The 22,011-nt window shown below is 32.7% G+C and overlaps 1 protein-coding gene across 1 annotated transcript; it reads left to right on the top strand.

The window, feature by feature from the left end:
• The first annotated feature begins 3,346 nt into the window (after positions 1-3,346).
• On the top strand, positions 3,347-20,799 carry LOC149427017 (uncharacterized). Its single transcript, XM_089639548.1, has 4 exons — positions 3,347-3,475; positions 5,297-6,367; positions 6,761-6,860; positions 19,349-20,799. The coding sequence occupies exons 1-4, from the start codon at positions 3,461-3,463 to the stop codon at positions 19,477-19,479; spliced, it is 1,317 nt and encodes a 438-aa protein (XP_089495674.1). The 5' UTR covers positions 3,347-3,460; the 3' UTR covers positions 19,480-20,799.
• Positions 20,800-22,011: the final 1,212 nt, after the last annotated feature.

Raw genomic sequence — 22,011 nt, 5'->3', positions numbered from 1 at the left:
TATAGAAGAGAGGATATTTGTTTAGAGAGGGACGACCAAAAATATGTCAGCTAAATATAGTTTTCAAGTTAAAAAGTTAGATTTATTAAATAATGAAAAAATAATTCTCACGCGGTAAATTATTTTTTCATGGGAAAGGAAACAGGAATTTCTAAAAAAGACATTTACTTCTAACATCATTTAGAATCACTTCCCGAAGTTAATGCACTTTATTAATGCATAAGAAAAATACTGGTTTTTGTTTAATCGGGTTTCAATCCGGCCGGCCGGTTCAATACTCTATTAAGTGTACTCCATCATTGCACAAGCAACATTTTTATAATGATAGTAGTAGGAAGATGTATCCGAACGGGTTACTTACGGATACATCGAGCATATTGTTACTTACGGATACATCGAGCATATTGTTACTTACGGATACATCGAGCATATTGTTACTTACGGATACATCGAGCATATTGTTACTTACGGATACATCGAGCATATTGTTACTTACGGATACATCGAGCATATTGTTACTTACGGATACATCGAGCATATTGTTACTTACGGATACATCGAGCATATTGTTACTTACGGATACATCGAGCATATTGTTACTTACGGATACATCGAGCATATTGATAAATTACCGCTCTTTGAAGGATTGTCAAATAAAAAGCAAACATTGACAAACCTACATCAAATAGTGAATAACTATAACACGTTTTATTTTTTCCAATTTTTAAACAGTTAGGACGGGTTGTTTCGGAGAACTTGAACAATTCATCAAATTTCAACGTTCATTTTCCAGTTCTGTGAGAGATTTTTTCAAGTTCTGTTTTAATTTCAGTTTTGTCAAGCAACTAGCCTATAATGATATAATAACAGAACTTGAATAGGACTTTCACAGAACCCGGAAATGAACGTTGAAATTTGATGAACTGTTCAAATTCTCCGAAACAACCCGTCCTTAATAATTGATGGCGGAATTCCATATTTATTAACATTGGTTTTTCATAACAAAACTAGCTGAAGTCCCCGGCGTTTAGCCCGAGCTTTAGGCAGAATTTTTCGAAATCAGATGTAGACAATTTCATTATTTTTGCAGTAAATCAGAAATATTTTTAAAGTAAAACCTAGAAAATATTATAACATTTCAAAAACTACACTAAAAATGTTTTTTTATAAATTGTAAGGTTAGTGTAGTACATTTTTTAACAGTATAAGCAGTCTAAGTTAACAAATTTAAGAAAAAATTAACACATGAATCTGGCAAATGTGTTTTTTTGGTTTTAATTATAGGTACTGTCAGTTTTATTTTGGACTGTGATCATTACAGGGATTTCAGGGTTGCGCAGTAAAAAATATTAAAATTTTAAATTACAAAATTTTATAACTGTGACGCTCGAAAGCTTATCTAAGGTGTCGATTTTTATCAAAGTGCCAATGTCTCGAAAACTAACGACATTTTACTAAGGCCATATTAAGATATTCTGGTCGGTCACCTAACAGTCCTCAGAAGATAACGTTGACTTTTGGGACACCCTGTATACAATAGATTTAGTTCAAATTGTATGTACCAGTCTGAAGACGACCTTCATAAGGTGAAACCGGTACCACCACTAATTCAAAAGTGGAAGAAAGTTATTTAATTAATAAAAATAACATATATGACTATTGCAAGGGACCGGATGAAGACCTTGGTGCTGTCTATTATTAACGGTTACTAGAAGAACTTCCCAGAAAAGCTCGGTTTTGACATTGCAGTTACGAGAACGAACTACAGTTTCTGAATATCTTAGAAAAATCTAAAAATCTTCTAGAAAATTATGTCTCGGTCGCTCTTTCCATTTTATGAAACATTAAATAAACCAAGAGCCGGATAAAAATAATTATTTAAATAAAAATCTTAGAGCCAACGTGTCGCAATGGACCTTTTTAAACCATAATTCAATTAAAATGCGTTTTTTATCAGCACCTTAAATGAGATAATCTCTTGGATTGAAAAACCAGTTTGGTTTTGGTTTGGTAATCGATTCAACGATAAGCTTATAACTGTACCTTTTGCTAGAAATAGCATTGTTAAAATGACATTTACTTTTGCTTCAGATTACTGTCACCTCAACTATATTCAATAGTGTGTACTGGAGCAGTGGACAGAACATGAATGGTCTTATCCAAACTCTTTGCCATTATTTAATATTAAACGTTTTTAAATGCAAGGCATTCATTGATTTCTAGATTAGGAGATACCTACCATTTAAAGAGCAATTTAAAGTTTAATAGTTGTATTTGGTAAAAAGCAAGTTTAACCAAAACATTTATAATAAAAGTTCTTACCTGTTTATATCAGCCCCAAAAAAAATATTTTTTTAGTGTTTGAGGTGGAAACAAAAAATATTTAACGCTTCAATTCAGTATCCTCAGAATAAGAGAAATCACTACGCCATCTGAGATCATTAATAATATTATACAAAAAATATGGCTTCCTGTCAAATTTTTAACGGGTAAATAGTTATTTAGTTTTCCGTTGGTCAAAAGAGGCCTAAGTGCTAATTTCATTATACCGTTCAAGCGATTTTGCTGCTTTCGATGAATAGATTTTTGTTAAGAATTTAAAATTTCAAACAAGGTTAAAAAAATGGGGTTTAAGGGTTAGGGCCAGTTATAATTCCAAAACCTTGAGGGAATGAAATTTTTATTTTATTTTAATTCGTAATTAAAATAAAATAGTTATTTTCCTCCAATGTAACACAATACCTCTAAAATTTTCCAACAAAGATATCGCTAAACATATTTCTGTGATCTGAGGTTAGACACAAATCAAAGCTTTTATGATTGATGACCTCATGGGGAACCTTGCGCGATTAATTTGGATAACCTCTTTTAAAAAACTACACAACGTAAATTTAATTCAGTCACGCTGTTCTCATTGAGTGGGTCTACCTAGTTTTGTTATTGGTTTTTGGCATTGGAAAACCATAACAACAACAATTTTAAATGTGCCGAACCGCCTTCTAATGTACAATTAATATAATTATTAAATATTTTATCTATACATCCAATGAAACTTGCGCAAATTATTGGTTTACAAGTAAAATCAATCCTGGGTACAAGAGAGTTAACTCATTTTATAATCACATGTGAATATGGAATGAAATGAACTGCACCAGTTTGTTATTCTAAAAAGAGCAAAGAAAGGTACAAACCGCTGGTTCGATTAAATGTCCTTAGTGAACTGGTAGTTGGACAGGCCTACTTAGTGCCAGCAAACTCAGACAGTAGTAGTACGTGGGGGTAACGAGCAAAAGGCCTTTAACCCAGGTACAATATGTTTGTGATAACTGGATCAGTATAAATGTACGGGAGGTTTTAGACGGACATCAGTTGGTTGTTATTCGCGGTGGTGACCATCGAGCATTAGCATTCCATTGTACTTTATTTGGATTTTGAGATTCCTAAGCACTTCTCACACAGCATGGCTCGATTTGAGGTGAGCTTTCAACCAACCTACCTACCTAACCGCGAGTGATATACCTGCAAATCTGTTTTTAAAAGTGAAATTTTAATTCTGCTGAAACCTGAAGAAATGATTTCAGCAAGTAATCAATCAATTCTAGTGGGAAAGCCGCGCCTTGCATTCATCAGTGTTTTGAACTTTTGTGACATTTTTCAGCAATTATAAGATTAAAACACGTGTTCATGACTTTTTGCAATTATAAGATTAAAACACATGTTTATACTAATACTTTGAACAGGGTGCATTCACGAAGGGGATAAAAATCTAATATATTTATATTTTTTAAATGAAGCAATGTAACTTTGTTTTAACCACTATATATTTATTTTTTTATAAACGCCAACTGATTTCGAAAAACCATACTGCCCTTATGGAAATAAATATATACTGCCCTTAGGAAGGAATGGTTGTTCCGAAACCGGTCGGCGTTTATTAAAAAAATAAATATATAGCGGTTCAAACAATGTTTCATTTATTTATAATAGATAACCACAAAGTTGTAGCTACTTTCAAAAGTTTTTTGATTTGATTTAAATTCGGTAATAAAACATTATCTCTGTCTGCAGCAGGATTTAAAATCTTATAAGATTTAGACACAGTTCATAGATGTAAATTAAGGAATGTGCTTTAAAGGATATTTGAATTGTAGCAAACGGTGATACCTTAATAGACATAACTAAAAAAATAATAATAATAACTGTGGAAGCCTCACATGGGTAAAGCACCCATATCAGTTTACAAACACAATTTTTATCAAAAACAAATTTTTTTGAAAGGTTTCTTCCAAATATTCAGAAAAATATATTACATAGAATATAGAAATATAAAAAAAAACAAGGTTCGCTCTAGAGGTGAGGTGTATTTATCGTACCCAGTAAAAGTAGCGGGTATTTCCATGCGATACTTAAAATACCTGGTTCCAAAATACTCATGAGTATTTTATACCGGGACTAAATATTTTTAATAGGTATTTTTGGTAGGTATTTTTGGTAGGTATTTCTGATAGGTATTTTCGATGGGTATTTTTGATGAGTATTTTTGTTGGGTATTCGATCTGATATTTAGTGACGGGAAAAATATGGGGAATTTTTTCGAAATGGAATCCCGTAGCAACCCCCCCCCCCATGGATTTTGAAAAATTGTTGTGGGGAATCACATATGATGATTTTGCCCGTGCGGAATTTTTTTTTTGTTCTGTAACAACCCCCCCCCCATGGATTTCAAAATTTTGTGGGGAGTACTTATTTTGAAATTTTTTTGTGGGGAATTTTATGGTTTACATAAATTCTCTAACAACCCCGCCCCCCCCATGGATTTCAAATATTTCCTGGGGAGTATTCAATTTGAATTTTTTTTTGTTGGGAATAATGTTTTTCAGAAATTCACGAGTTTGATTCCCCGTTTTACTATTCGAAATCCGTGGGGGGGGGGAATCAAGCTCCCGTAGAATATTTGTGGGGAATATTTAGAATTACTTATTGTGAATCAATACTTTTGAATATTTTGTCACCGGTATTTTTACCAGGTATTTTTTTGTACCTGTACTCATTGTACCCAGTAACGAAAAGTATTCATAGGACCCACCTCTAGTTCACTCCATTAAAGTAACATATTTTATTATTAAAACTTCGCAAGGCTATTTGTAATTGATTTTTGTAAAACCATCAAGAACAAACAACATGGTTCCTACAGACGAGCATAGTCACACTGCAAGATTATTTATATTCTGTTACAATTGTATGTACCTACGTGATCTATGTTATGAATTAAATTAAATATATTATTATTTCACAGTTATGGAAGCTGAGCTTCCTGCTGGTCGCTGTGGCTCGACAAGGAGCCGCCCACTGGGATCCCGACGTGATTCTGCCCTGCAAGCACGTGTCCGAGGGGTACGACTACCCCGCGCCCTCCGTGCAGCTCAATGCGGGCGGTATCAAGTACGTGGGGGCTGCCCCCGTGCTGCCTAAGCTGTCCCTCGCGCAGCCCAGTCTGGGATACGCCCCGGCTCTGCACGGATACAGCACTTCCGCTGGCTTGTCTAGCTTTGGCCACTCGGCCTACCAGGCACCCTTGAAGTATGTCTCTAGTCCGGGAGTCGCATACGCCCAAGCTCCTGTGGTCGCCAAATATGTAGCGCCAGCTATCCAAAAAACGTACGCTGCTCCTCAGATTATTCAGTCGTACGCTCAGCCCGCTATTGCTAAATACTCAGCTCCCCTAGTCAGCTCTTACGCCGCTCCTTCCTATGGTGCCTCAGTGTATAAGAGTTACGCAGCTCCTGCTATTCAGAGTTACGCAGCTCCCGTCATTCAGAGCTACGCTCAAGCTCCCGTCTATAAGAGCTACGCTGCTCCCGTTGTTCAGAGCTACGCTCAAGCCCCTGTCTATAAGAGCTACGCAGCCCCCGTTGTTCAGAGTTACGCTCAAGCTCCTGTCTATAAGAGCTACGCAGCTCCCGTCGTTCAGAGTTACGCCCAAGCCCCTGTTTATAAGAGCTTTGCAGCACCCGCTTACGCAGCTCCGGTATACAAGAGCTACGCAGCTCCTGTCGTACAGAGCTACGCCGCGCCCGTAGCTAAGTACATTGCTCCTTCCTACGCCGCACCAGCATACGCCACTGCTTCAGCATACAAGAGCTACGCGGCTCCCGTCGTCCAGAGCTACGCGTCTCCCGTCGTCCAGAGCTACGCTGCGCCAGTAACCAAGTACATCTCTGCCCCCGTGCAGCAGTACGCCCCGGCGCTGGTGAAGCAGGTAGTGGCGGCTCCCGCCCCCGCCCTCGTGAGCCAGTACATCTCCGCCCCCGTGGCCAAGGCGCCATTGATCGTAAAGAACGTTCACACCAAGCAACTGGATTATTATGTAAGTCATTTCCGTAGTTATTTCCAGTATTATAATGGCATTTATGAGAACGAGAACATACTTTATTTTGTCTAATAATACACCATACTCGTGTGTTTACTTACATATTTACTACTTCTGACTCTGATTAAAATCAAGCTTCTCGGCATAACGGACAGACTCGATTCAAAGATTTTCCTCATGCAATGCATAAAGATATATTTAAACCTAAACAAAATTCTACATACCAAATTTTACTAACCTTGTTTTTGTGCATCTGTTAGTGTTTTTGTTCGCCTTATTATCTTATCCAGAATAATTAAAATAGTTAATAATTTTAAAAGTAGGTAATCAAAGCTTTCTACCGCCAGCAGTCCATAGTTAGTAAAGCAGCCGTGAATGTCTGTTTTACAGGACGACCACCCGAGATACGCCTTCGAGTACGGAGTCAACGACCCCCACACTGGAGACCAGAAACACCAGAAGGAGGAGAGGGATGGAGATGTAGTGAAGGGTGAGCAAATCATTCCATTTTATAATAACCACCTTGATTATTTCCTACATAAATAGTGTTCTACATAATACTCGCAAAAATTTAAAATGAATAATTTTATCGTAACATTTTTTTTTAGTTTTCTTGACTTTTGTAAAGAGTATTTTTGTGTGTTCATAAAAGTCGTTCTATCTTCTTTCGTATTACTGTGAGATTATATATGAGTTATATGATTTAAGAAGTGTTATAAACTGACACCGTGATTTGTATATGCGTCTAAAAGTTTTCAAATAATTGTAATATATTCCAAAAAGTTGTCCACCGCCATTGCTTGCATATTTTCGAAAGATTTGTCGAAGTTTGTGAATTTTTTATTAATTATTTTTACATCAAACGAAAAAATTTAAGTAATCATAAAACCTTCAAATACGTTTGTGTAATTAAATACGTTTTTATAGTTTCGCAAAAAGTGTTATTTTTACAATCGTACAAAATTTGTGTATTATTTAAATAATATTTTAATATTTTAACGCACGATATGACAGTAGTATTCAAATTTGAAAGATTCTTTCGTCTGCTTTCAAAAACAGTATTTCATCAGCTTAAAAATAGCGAATCTATTGGAAAATTAATGCTAACCAGGAACATTTCTAAATAAATTATGATTCTGAAGGATCATTTAAAATAATTTGACGACAAAATCTCAGAATTGGCGTTGATATTTATTATTAATGTTATTTTTTTAAGTGAAAGTTTTAAACGCATGCAAAACCACATACATCAAAATCATAGGATGAACTGATAAATATATTGCACCGACATCATTAAAAAAATGTTAACATTTAATTAAATGAGAATTAAATTATTTATGAAGTCTTTTTATTGGAACTCTGGGAAAAATCCCATATGCATTCTGTTCTACAGAACAACTCTTGCATAAATCAAACCAGTATAACGTTATTAAATACATGTATATTCACATGTGCAAAAATATTTTCAATTACTCAAAGGTGTGTATAATAATGTACTCAAAAATGGTTAGCAAAATACCAAAGTCTCACTCTGACAAATAGTTAGCAATATACCATAGTCTCACTCTGACAAATAGCAGAAAAGCTTTTCAAACCAATTGAATACATTTAATTTTGAACAAAATTATCTGAAGCTATTCTTTAAAATTTCTTCAAGCTGCTTTACCATATTATTTTGTCTGTTACCACGTTAGCACGTAACTCACATAAAAGGAAATTGCTTCGAAAATGACTTCAAAATTCTACCAGTAATCCGCTTAGCATATTATAAAATATTAATAATCATTATTTATGTAATACATGTTGTATAAATGAGAATTACCTAATGCTAAATTAACTAACTTACGTAAAATCACAACATCGGGCGTACACGTTCATTTTCAATTACACATTATTTGCGTATACCAGTGTAATTATTATTGATAAGCAGCCCATAAACATGAAAGATAGCGACAAAAATTAATTAATTTTAGTTATAATAATATGACGAGAAGTTTCAATTAATACCGTAAAAATAGTTTGCTAGTTTTTTACATGTGAAAAGCCAAGGAAAAAAGATAATTTCACCGAAAGATGAAATGTATTGTCACTATTACGAATTTACTAAAAAAATTTCAGGAAACGGCCTGTAATCCCATTTTTAGTTCATTGTGATCTGGGATGTTCCGGCATGTTTCCGAACGTTCTAGACTCTAGACTATTCTCGAACGTTCTGGGTTGTTCTAGAAATTTTTAGAAGGTGAAACTTTCAGCCTTATATCTTCAAAAGCACGACCTTCGGGTAAAACGGAAACCTTCTTTGCTACCATACCATAGGGGCATGTGGTTTTTGAGGGTAACGATAGGGTTAGATGCTCCTTGTTTTGCCAAGGAATCCGCAATATCATTACCCACGATGCCAACACGCGGTAGGAATATCATGGGTTTGGTTTTCGTAGGCCAACTGTCCTAATAATGGGTTATTTAAAATTAAAATTATCATTTGATCAAATCGCCACTGATTTCATACCCAGATCGGATTCATCCGATTAAACAAAAATTAAAATTAAGTTGCTTTAGCTATGTTATCTAACTGTATTAGAATATGATCAGTTCCTTTTCCTTCTCCCCCCTTACTTACACCATAGTCCCATTTCCCGGGGCCACTGTTCACAAAATATATATATTCATATTCAGTGTCGCCCAAACCTCCAACGGTGTTGGACGCGAGTGAGCGCCGTAAGCGGTGAATAAATAAAATAACACCTTCAATCCAAGACAAATTATATAAATACATAAATTTACGGAAAATATATTTCTTTAACCTGGAAAAATGGAGGAAGCGGTTGATCCGCATGCCTTCATAACAAAGGCGAAACAAAACATAAGTGACTTACATACAATCATCGAAGAAAATAAACTTACCAAAGAAACCAAATCAAAAATGATGAAAGAAATAAATAACATCATGGAAATGATATCGCACATGGCAATAGAATTAGCTAAATTACAAGAAAAGTGTGATATTCAAGAAAAAAACCAAGCACAAAAATACCCTTTTTCATACTCTTCTGCAGTAAAAAACTTAATATCACAAACGCAAGAAAAACGATTTCCTATAATAATTAAAAGCTTAAAAGAAGAAGACACTGAAAAAATAAAAGAGAAAATACAAAAGATTAAAATATCGCAGTTGGGAATTCGAGTATGCGAAATTAAAAAAACAAAAAAAAACCTTATAATAACATGCCCAGAAAAAGAAGACGCAAAAAAATTAAAAGATAAGATAAATGAAGTCGACAAAACCATAATAGCGGAGGTACTTCTGAAAACGGATCCATGCGTAATATTCAAAGGTCTTGACAAAGACTATACCGAAAAAGAATTCTTAGAAGACATCATTGAACAAAACAACGACATCAAAATGATATGTGAAAAATACCAAGATAAAGAAATATTACAAGTTAAGGCCATCATTACAAACAAAAAAACTAACAGCAAAAACTTAATACTACAAACAAATCCCGAAATGAGACTACATCTTATTAATAAAAAAAAAATTCATCTAGGATTCATGAGAATCTATGTAGAAGACTGCAGTCCTCTTACCCAATGTTTCCACTGTCAAAGATTTGGACACACAGCACAAAAATGCTACAATAGAATGAATAAACCAACATGCAAGCACTGTTCAGAAGATCATCCCATCTCCGAGTGTAAATCCCTGGAACTGCCACCCAAATGCGCTAACTGCAACTCAGCTAACAAGAAGAAAGAAATAAACTCCTTGAACAGTAAAATGAATGAAGTAGACCACCGAACAAACAGCGAAACATGTAAGTTCCGATCTTACATGCTTAAATTAGCCAAAGAAAGAATTAACTACGACATTGAATAAAAATCTTTTAAATAATTTTGTAAAATACAACCGAAAATGCATTAAATGGATGATTTCTTAAGTAACGAATTAGATTTAAATATTAAAATTCAAGAATATGAATGTATATGTACCGATTCGTGTAACAAAATTATTTCTAAAAACATCAATGATATAATTATTATGCACATAAACATCCGTTCAATTCAAAAAAATTTAGATGAATTAATTCTAAAAATAAATAATTTAATTAAAAAACCGGACTTTATAGTGTTATCCGAAACATTTACGAACGCTGAGTCACCGCCTTATCACTTACCTGAGTACAACTATATTTCTACCAAAGTAGACATCAATAAAAATTCGGGAATAATAATATTTGCAAGCAATAAATTTAGTATTGTTAACATAATAGAACATCCAATACACTTAGTAAACTGCATCGAAGTACATTTCAAACTCGGCAAATCCATATACCATCTAATAGCTATCTATAGAACGCATGGCTCGAGTATTATTACATTTATTAATGACCTCAAATACATATTATTAAAATTAAAAAATAAACTTTGTTTCGTCGTAGGAGATTTTAACGTTAATATTAATGAAAAAATAGAAAATAATAACAAAAATGAATACATCAATTGTATGACTGAACAAAATTTTATATCTTGCATAAATAAAAATACTAGGGAAATAAAAGAACATACTCCATCTTGTTTAGACCACATTTGGACAAATGTAAACATTAAAGATCTTCACAAAATAAAATCAATTGTTTGGAAAACTAACATAACTGATCATCACTCATGCTTACTTCTGTATAATAATAATATTAAACATAAAAAACATAATTTAATAACCAAAAAATCAACAATAGATATGACTATTCTCTCTAAAAAATTAAAAAAGGAAGATTGGAATAATGTTTTAAACAGTGATGATACTGAAATTTGTTCGACTAACTTCGAAAATATTATGTCACAACACATTAAAAATTCGACAACTGAGATAAGAACATACATAAAATCAAAATTAAGATGTTTAAAACCTTGGATTACTAAAGGACTTATTATATCTATCAGAAATAAAGAAAAACTTTACAAAATAACTTTAAAAAATCCCCAAGATGAAAAAGCATATATTTTCTATAAAAAATATAAAAATAAATTAACATCTTATATTAAAAAAAGTAAAGAAGAGTATTTTAAAAATAAAATATTATCTTCAGAAAATAACCATAAAGAAATGTGGAAAACTGTTAATTTCGCCATAGAAAATACAAAAAAAACACAAAACATTAAGTACATTGAACATGATAAAAAAATTATAGATGCCAATATACAGCCTAAACAATGTGCAAACATATTTAATTAATAATAATAATAATAATAATAATTGGACAATTTGTAGAGCGCCGTTTTTGTGAAAAATCACCTCAAGGGCGCTGTACAATTTATTTCCTAGGATCTACATTTGTTATTTAGAGATGATACCAAAACATACTTACCTGGCAAGTCACTTCCAACAAACAATTCCTTCTTTGCAAATGTTGGGAAAAATCTTGCGAAAAATATTCATAAGCCTTCAAACCAAGAAAACCATAAAAATAAAAATATACAGAAACGTAATATACTTTCAATGTTTGAAACAACAACAGAATGTGAAATCTCGAAAATAATAGAAAATATGAAAGGAGGTTCGTCCCCCGGTTTTGATTCTATTACGACACACATGTTAAAAACTATGAAACCTCACTTAATAAAACCTATCACTCATTTAATAAACTTAAGTTTAACAAATGGAATTTTTCCAATGAACTACAAAACCACAATAATCTCACCTATTTACAAATCTGGAGATCCACATCAAGCAACGAATTATCGCCCAATATGTCTAATTTCTAATATAGGAAAGATCTTTGAAAAAATAGTAAAAAAACAATTGGTAAATTTTCTAGATAATAATAAAATATTACACAAAAACCAGTTTGGCTTTATAAAATCACTCAGCACACAAGATGCTATTGCTAACGTAACTTCGTCCATTTATGAATCATTAGATAAAGGTAAAAAATGTGCGGGTATATTTATTGACCTTAGAAAGGCATTCGATAGCATATCCCATGAGATGTTATTAAAAAAATTGAATAATATTGGGATAAAAGGCAACGCAATTAAATGGATCACCGACTACTTAAAAAACCGTCCTCAAGTAGTAAAAATCAATCGTGTTAATAGTGATCAAGAGATTACAAGCTTTGGAATCCCCCAAGGTACAGTGCTTGGACCAATTCTATTTACTATATATGTAAACGATATTTTTTTTCAACCCTTACATGGTCAAATTACGTCATACGCCGATGATACAGTATTAATAATAAGTGATACGAATTGGGAAAATGTAGAATTAAAGGCCACAGAAGACATCAACACGCTCAAGAATTTTTTCGACACTAATTTACTGTCACTTAATAAAGAAAAGACATTTGTAATTCCATTTGCAATCCATACAAATGATACTCCTAAAAATTTTAACATTGTCATACATAATAATACTAAAATTCACAGCCAAAACTATTGCAAATCAAACTGTACAGTACTAAAAACAACACATAAAATTAAATATCTAGGAGTAATTATTGATAAAAATCTGAAATGGAAGGAGCAAATATGTCAAGTAGTAAACAAAATTAGAAAATTAATATATATATTTTTAAGAATTAGAAACTTTCTGTCGATAAAAAATCTATATTTAATTTACTATGCCTTAGTTCAATCCACTTTACAATACGCTATTATTAGTTGGGGATCCGCGTATAAATGTAACCTTCTTCCAATTGAAATTATACAAAGAACAATTATTAAAATTATATTAAAAAAATCCTTTGACTACCCAACAGAACGCCTGTTTGAAGAATTTCAAGTACCTACATTTAAAGACCTATATATTAAAAACTCATTAATCCAAATTATAAAAGAAAAAGATAAATATCAATTTTTAAATGAAAACAGAACGCGACTTAGACATGTTTTTCTATGCCCAAAACTAAATACGTCTTTTGCACAACATCATTATACTTACCAGGGAAGAACTTTTTTCAATCGTCTACCAGAAGAAATCAGAAGCATTAATGATAAAACCCGAATACTGCTCTCTGTCAAGAGACATTTTAAAAATATTCTGAAAAAAAAAACTACTGTCACTTAATTAATCTCACAAATATCCTTAGTTTTCCATAACTTCCTTTCTTTTTTAAATTAAATTAAAAAAATAAATTAATATATTATCCTTCACTACTATCAAAAAAAATACTACAGCAAACATACATTTATGTAAAAAGTATTATTTAAGTACTAACTAACAACAACATTTATGTACACTCCCCTTCCATACACAAGCAAATGCTTTCAATGGAAGAGTAGTAAAAAAAATACAAGATGTAAAATGAATTATGCACCATGTAAACATATTATTTAAAATAAAAAATAATTACAAAAAAAAAAAAAAAAAATTTTTTTTTTAAACTCTGCATTGCATTGGTAGGAACTAAAAATAGTATATACCAGCCTAGATCTAAAATTAAATTTTATTTTTAATTATTTTTAACGACCAATTACTTCAGAATTTAGTTCAGCTGCGGATTTGCCGTCACACCTCAGCGAAATAGATCCGTATATGGTCCATGCATCGTGCCATAATTAGATATTTATATGGTCCTTGCATAGTGCCACAATTTCTCAATTAAAGAAAATCTAGTTCAGTTTTCTGCATAAATTCTTTTTAACACCGAGCTTTGAAGCAAGTAGGTAATAACTACTAAGTACAAAGTAGATACCTATTTTTAAAAAAATATCTCCCAATGATACATTACACTAACACTAGAGACCATCCTCTATTACTTATGAAAGGACATGTGTAAAGCAAATACTAAGTGTATTTTCATATTTATATATATATATTTTTTTTTTAATTCGAATGTACATCCTTATTGCATACACCTACCAACAACAATTGCATGCGCAGCCGTACCCAACATTTTATGAAACACGCCGAACGGGTAGTAAATTGGTTCATTAGTACCTAAGTGCAGTTTTTAGTTAAGTTTAACATCTCGACAGTTGAATGGTTTACCGTCTTTAGTGTTTCCTCCCTCCCACAACATGGGTCTCAAGTATTTTCTAGACCCGGGTATACACGGAGAAAAATAAGTACCTACAGGTTTTTTTGATCAAGATACTGTTAAAAATGTGACTGCATGATCATTTCCCAATAAAATATTAGACACTGAGAATATATCTGAATCCGAATAAATATAATGAACGAGATACGAAACTTTATTATTTTGACGAACACGTGTTCCGACTTCCTCATAACATATTCGTGTTTTATAATAATTTTTATGAAATTCGATCCCATTTTTAACAGGAAAACGAACAATTTGACCAGATTTTTATTAAATATTTACAAAAAATTTATATCAGTAAGTTTTCTCCGTGTTTCTTACACAGAATTTCCAAAAATAACCTAGGTAGGCTAATGATTTTTCCTTGTGGTGTTAGTAACATATATAAAAAAAATTCTTCATGAATGGAAGTTTTTTGTTTCAATATAGTTTTACCATGAAAGGGAAGACGAAATAATAACAACCGATTGCAAAACTGACTTAGTTGATTTATAAATAAACAAAGGCATAACATTTTGTTTATATGTTTGAATGCAGATTAGAAGAAGGCGATGTGTTGTGAAGGGTCTAAAGCCTCGAGCGATTTTCCATGTGTAATATAATACATAATAATATTATAACATTCGTATTGGGACATGCGTTGCAAATCTCTGTCAAAGCAAAGGCGCGGAGTCGGCACACTTAAGTAACGAGCCTTCGAAATATTTATAGAAATTCAGTCCAGTCTAGAGACATACGAGTATATAATAAAGTACTAAATAAAATTGAACCACATATAGGTATAATGCCCGCGTCCAATCAAATGATTATTATGTTTCGGTCGGTGTTTGAGCAACATGTCTGCGTAACCGTAGGTCGCAATACTTCCTCATTTATTAAGATTTGTCAACATTTTGCGTTCGGGTAGTTTTCGCAAATTGAAAGATCATAAATAAAAAACCGAGCCGTAAAAAAATTTCTTTTTACTAAAGTACATCTAATTTAAAATATCTTTTAATTTTTTTTTAATTGGCTAAACTTAAGATTGAAACTTCCTACCTAGGAGCTGGAGTCGACAACTCTACAAACATGGCCAAATGTCGATGTCGGGTATCGTGTAATTCGTATATATCCGCGTGTGAGTGCGAGAGTGCCACCAAATGCATTGTCATCGACAACGAGTGTATCTGCCGAGTTTCAGCTCGACCAGGTGTCGGAAAGTGGGTTAATTTCCGCTTTAAAGATTTCATTCATTCATTACTGGAAACAAAAGAGAAATTCACATAGATATATTTGAAAATAGTAGATATTAGTTGATTTTTTTTCGTTATTTTCTAAAACTTTGTATATAATCAACTTCAAATCCGTACATAACCAGACAACATTTATTTCAGCAGTATGTTTTAGGTTACGCACCTAGATTTGGTAGTTATAAATTATGTACTATTTAGGTATTTATTTAAACTTCATCATCATAAGAAAAAATCAAAAAAAAATTTACAGAGACGTTTTATCTTGTTTTTGTACATTTGTTTACTGAACAAATCGCAATAACGTGGGTATTTTATAAGGTCATTGTAAACATTACGTTTTGACTAATTTAGTCTCCAAATATTTACATTTAAACACTTATACACAAAAACGAGTATATCTCAGATTATTTCTGTGATATGGGATTACATGTATCCACCGATATAAAAGGCTTTATATTATTCTACGGATTCGTAGTCAGGAGCAAAATAAACTCATTGAAACGGTGACCCGATAAATCATCAAAATGATAATTCATCACATCTTTAAAAAGTTATATAAAGTCATGGAAAGTGATGAAACAAAAACTTTATTAACTGGGTTAAGTAGGATAGGTTAGGTTTAAAAATTATTTTTTTCATCGTTTCTAATCACTTTTTAAAAGTGTGTTGAATTTTCACGGTGTTGAGTTATCATGGAACCCATTTAAACAACCATTTATGCTTTTTGTGTCTCCAAGGTAGAATCCCGCAGCCCGAAGCGAACGATCTATGGCACCTTATTTTTTGTTATGAACCTTATGTTGTGAGGCAGAAGGAAATTGGGGAATAGAGGGAAAGGGAGAAGAGAATGATGGAGAAAAGGAAGTTAGTTTTAAGATGAGACATTTAAAGCCAAACCGCTGCTAGCATTGTTTCATTCAGCAGTTTTCTTTTACGCTAGTCGTACTATAATAACTAAAAATACATTATAAAATACAGTATTAAAAATGAATAACAAATATAATAACAAACATTTTAGACAGGTTCAGAAGATTAATTATTTAAATTAAATTTTTTGACGCGCCTGTCGTAATAAGCCTGTTTTAATGAACTTCATTAATTAACCGTAGCGAGTTGGTATGGACAATGGACAGTTGTTATACAAGAATTCAATGTTACTTTTATTGCTTTTTTATACGAATGAATTTGCTCCACATTTAGTATTACCGGCTTTTCCACTTTCACTGCAAGAAATGCTGTTTTTTGCAAGTGGCTTAGTGTGTCGCATATCCAGTATGGTACACACATACAAAATCAATTTAATAATATAAGTGCTTTTCCATAATATAACGCCACAAATATTCAATGGTATGAATTCACAAATGACAAGCCAACAAATACCCACCTATTTTTTCTTCTACTAGTGAATTTATTTTGACCGCGATATTTTATTTACTTTTTGGTATTAAATGTTTCAAAAAATTCCACGTTAAAGTGGCGCGGAAATAATTTTGAAATAAATTTAACGGTAATTATAGATAACAATAGTGCCGGTCCTGTGCAGGCGTAATCGGAGCAATCCGCTCCGGGCGCCAACTCGCCAAGGTGCCGAGGAGCCAATGCGCTGATATTAAACTAACACCGCTCTCGAGGTTTTTACTAGCGCCAAGCGCCGTCGCCCCAAGTGGCTCGCTACGTTTGATGACTTAACAGGGGTGCCCACGATAATTGGGTGAGGTTTGTCTTGGCGGCGAATGCGTCTGCTCACTTACTGCGTGGAGGGCCGAATCGGGAGACTGGAAGACCTGCCCAGCTGGACGCTCTCGACCCATCGCCTTGCGCTGTTGTGGAAGGGATGAATTCATATGTCCGTTACTCCTGGACTCACTGATTCCTTTACTATTCTCATACCTTTTTTTCCTTCCCAGAACTCCTCTCCTTCCTATCCTTAAAAATACTCTTCACACAGCATACCCAAAAATCACATAGGTTATGTGCCTAACAAGTATAATCTTTGGAGATCCCATGAACCGAAAGCAAGGACTTCTGCCTATTAGAATACGCCAATCAACAAATCAACTAAATGGCTTAACGATTCTGCATTGAACATCGTCATTTTCAATGTCACTTACAGACAGTTCAGCAACTATCTTTTGACGTATGTCACAAAATAGTAAAACTGCCCCCACATAACCTTTTATACACATATGCCTCAAATTTGTGATCTTCTCCTTAATTTTATTAGTGCATAACAGTTTTGAACATGAATAAATAAATAGTCTTTGAGGGAAATTATTTACTTCAAATCTTCCTGTGTAGAGCAAACGTAAAAAATAAGTACCTAATGTAAGAATGAAGGGCTGCGATTGTTTAAATCAGTGCTCCACCAGTGTGAAACGGTACGCAAATGGACCAAGGTGTGCTACCGCGGTGGAAGAAGATAAATCTTTAATATTTTGTTTCTTAGAAACACACATTAACTCGAAGATACAGTACAGAACCCTTTTGCAAAACAATAAATATTTTGCAGCGTTTATATCGAAAACAGCCTAAGCCAAGATGACAGCTAAACTTGCAATGTAAGCTTGTTTTACGCTGAAGTGCGTAATTACGTTGACTCTCCTGACGCAAAGTTTTGATTATATTGTAACACAATAGGTACTTAAAACTAAAACGAATAGTTGTATTCATAACCAGATTACTGATTTTTCCAGAGTATCTACATAAGTCAGCACATGTTCGTCTAAATTAATACGACTTTGCTCACGGTTGACGAATAGCTAACTACAAACAGAACAAGACTAGTTTTTTCCACTGTAGTTCGAATGTGCTCTTTGAAATATGTACCAACGACTTTTTTAAACATGCATACTGCATTCAGAACACGAGAATGGTTTTTCTCAAATAAACAAAGGTTTTTGTCTTCTAATACACATAATCAACTTTTTTCGCAACTTCAGAATTAAGAAATTTTTGGAGCCGGCTAAAACAAAATTATTGTTAAGAACTGCCGGCAACCCCGTAGTGACTGAAAATTTGTACAAAAAAATCGAAAAAGAAAGCTCAATTAAAAAAAATGCAGGTAAATCATTTTAAGGGGACCCCTTGTGTAGTGGTGTACTGAATTGATAAAAAAAAATAATTTAATAATAATGTTGTTTCCTAAACGTTCAAATATCTTTGGGCATCTGCATTGCAAATTAGTCCACTTAATTCTCTTCCAACAATAAAAAAAAACGATAGTGCAAATGATTTCAAAACACAAATCAAACACTGGCTTAAATAAATCAAAGAAGAGTAATTGTTATAGACCATTTAGAAAAAATGTCATAGGTTCTGAAACAAACTTACTTTAATAAAACTAGTCCCCTAGTGAAAAGGACTAAGAAAAAAATGATGAATTATCTTTATAATTTTTTTTTAAATACGCAATATTTAAAAATATATAATACATTTTTAAATTATGTACTATTACTAAAAAAAAAAATTTTAGTGATACATTAGAATATTTTTTTTTATAAAATATGATTTGGTAATGCTAGCCTCTTTAGTGCTTTACCCATGCTGAGGCCTCCATTTTACAATTTTATGTGACATGTTATGTGGGTAAATAGATTCACCAGTTTCCAGCTTGCACGAAGAGTTTCCGGTCACCGTGTATAGCATTTGAGAAAGATGTTTTCTTATTTCTTTGCTGTAATAATAATCATCGTGGTCGTTTTCAGGTCAATACTCCCTGGTGGAACCCGACGGTAACGTTCGCACAGTGGACTACTACGCCGACTGGGACAGCGGCTTCCACGCCACCGTCAGCAACAGCAAGGATGCCCACCAGGCGCCCGCCCTCGTCCACTAGCGTTCTCACCCTCCATTCCACCGCACTGTCACCGCACCATCACCACACCATCACCGCACCGTCACCTATACCATCTACCCTTTGAGCTTTAAGTGATGCGGATTCATATACTGATGTACCTTTCATACTCGCAGAGTTACTTCTCATATGATTATTATATTTATACTTCATTCGATAAAATCTCATACAGAATGGAGCAAACATTATGAAAAAAAACATGTTTCATGGAACAAAATACACACAGGAAGAACTCATTTGCAAAGGAGTAACTAAACCTTAGGGGCTGGACAGAAGTGTGCCAACGCACGGTACGAAGCACTGTAATTGCAGTGTCGACTTTGTATGATAATTTTGCCTTAGGATATTACCTTTACTAGGTTGGTAAAGAGAAAAATAAAAATGTCACTTTATCAAGTATGGTATTGTCTAAGTGTTGGCGTTAACAAAAATATCTTTCAATTCATTGAAGTCTCTTGTCATCCCTGTAGTTTAAGCCCAATGTAAATTTCGCCTTGGTCATTATATCTATGATCTTGATGCAAGTTTTGCCTGCCTTGCAATGACAAATACATAGCAATATTCGGTTCAACAACTGTCAGTATTGAAAATAAATTTTTGAAAATGGTTGAAACAATTATGTAAATTGATTATTTTCCGCTATAACATGTCAAATTAACAACTTGTGACGAATAGTCAAACGCTAACTTTCATTTCAACAAGTTTCGGCGCAGACCATTTGACTTACTTGTGAATAAGGATAAAGATCTAAAAAAAATAAGCAAGATAATTTTAATAATCAGGAATCAATCATTCTGAATAAGATGAGCTTATTTATAAAGTTTCAGTCAAACTTGCAAAAAACCTTTACCTACTTCATTTTATTTCCGTGTGTATTCTGAACCATTGAATTGTTTTACTAAATATTAATCATACATTTTACTTTATAGTTTAATTTGTAACAATCGTTTTACGATTTATTAGTCATTTAAAAGTTACCATTAATTTTAATTATGAGGTTGTGGAGCCATAATAATTACATAACAATATTATAACTATTAACAAGAGCAGCTGTATATCAAATCATCGTAGTTCATTTACGTTTTAATATCAATGGGTAGATTTAAAAAAAACTCATTTCTTTAGAAAAACCCTGAAAATACTAAATCATTATGAATTCACAAGACAATAAAAAATCTTTTTCTTTAAAATTGCTAACTATTTTTTTACATCACATTAAATCGGTTACATAGTGATGGGCATAATCGAAATATCTGACTCCGAAACATTTATTATTTAATGTTTTGAATTTACTAACAGCGTCTATTTCATAGACATATGAATATTATATTCATGTCTGTGGTCTATTTACATTTGAAAAATCTTTTTTTTTTTGTAAAATGACAAATTTATTATTGAAATTGTAGACCGTAGTAGCATCTGAAAGATTCTATAATATTTAATTTTTTATAAACATTTTACATGGATATCTCGACTTCACCCGTTACTAAAAAGTTATATCTCGCTAAAGTACTTAGTAACTAGCTAAAAAAAACACATATTTCTCATTTCGATCATGCCTAATATTATTGTGTACAGCAAATAAAATATAATATATTCCTATAGGGACCTAGTTATATATCACACCGTTTATTTCTCTACAAAACTTATTTACTCAAAAGTGCTTAATATTAATAATTTATCCAAATTTGTTATGTTACCACTTTGTTATACTTTATTTATGTTTTAATATTGTTTATTTATTTTATGTGTTCATATTAATTTATATCATTCGTTTGCACACCATTGTAAATAAATACTGTTTTGTATACATAAATACTTTTAGTTAATAAAAATTATAAAAAATTTAATTTTTTTCCATATTTTCCAAATTTACCTTAAATTGATGTCCAAAATATTACCATTTTGGATTTTTTTTCTTTGCAGGTTCTATAATGTTGTACATTCCCCAAGAAAAATAAAAACAATACCAACATTAAAAATGTTACTCTTTGTAGTTTGAATTCACATAAATACATTCACACAAAATTTCATCATAGGTCACTTATACTGTCCTCATAACCAAAGAGACATTTAGGAATTTGCAAGTCACATTCTGATGTAGTTTTTTATAATAGGTGAAAAGTCTCAAATATCAGAAAGTGACCCTAGCAAATTCCTTGCTGCCTTTTTGCTTATGACGGCAGTATAGGTAAAATAGCGCTACTTTGTTCTTATTTATTTTTAAATAAAGAAAGTATTCAAATAACTTCTTACTAGCATCAGGAGGAAATTTTTTTGTTCAATGACGGAGGACTCAGCTAGTAGAGGAATTGAGCCCACGACATCACTGTGGAATGCTGACATATTTTTCCACTCAACTACTAACCGGTGCTAATCGAACTATTATAAAGCAACTTCACAATAAAAGGTAAAATATGGGGCTCCCTTCCGTTTCATACACTTCACTTAAAATAAAAACATTAAAAAAAAAACGAATGATTCAAATCGGCCAACTCCCAATGAAAGCTACTA

Source organism: Hesperophylax consimilis, chromosome 1 (genome assembly GCF_061612785.1).
Source record: "Hesperophylax consimilis isolate HC1 chromosome 1, BYU_Hcon_1.0, whole genome shotgun sequence".
In the NCBI taxonomy this organism is placed as follows: Eukaryota; Metazoa; Arthropoda; class Insecta; order Trichoptera; family Limnephilidae; genus Hesperophylax; species Hesperophylax consimilis.
The sequence above is the reverse complement of the archived record's forward strand: the minus strand, read 5'-3'. Positions and strand labels throughout refer to the sequence as shown.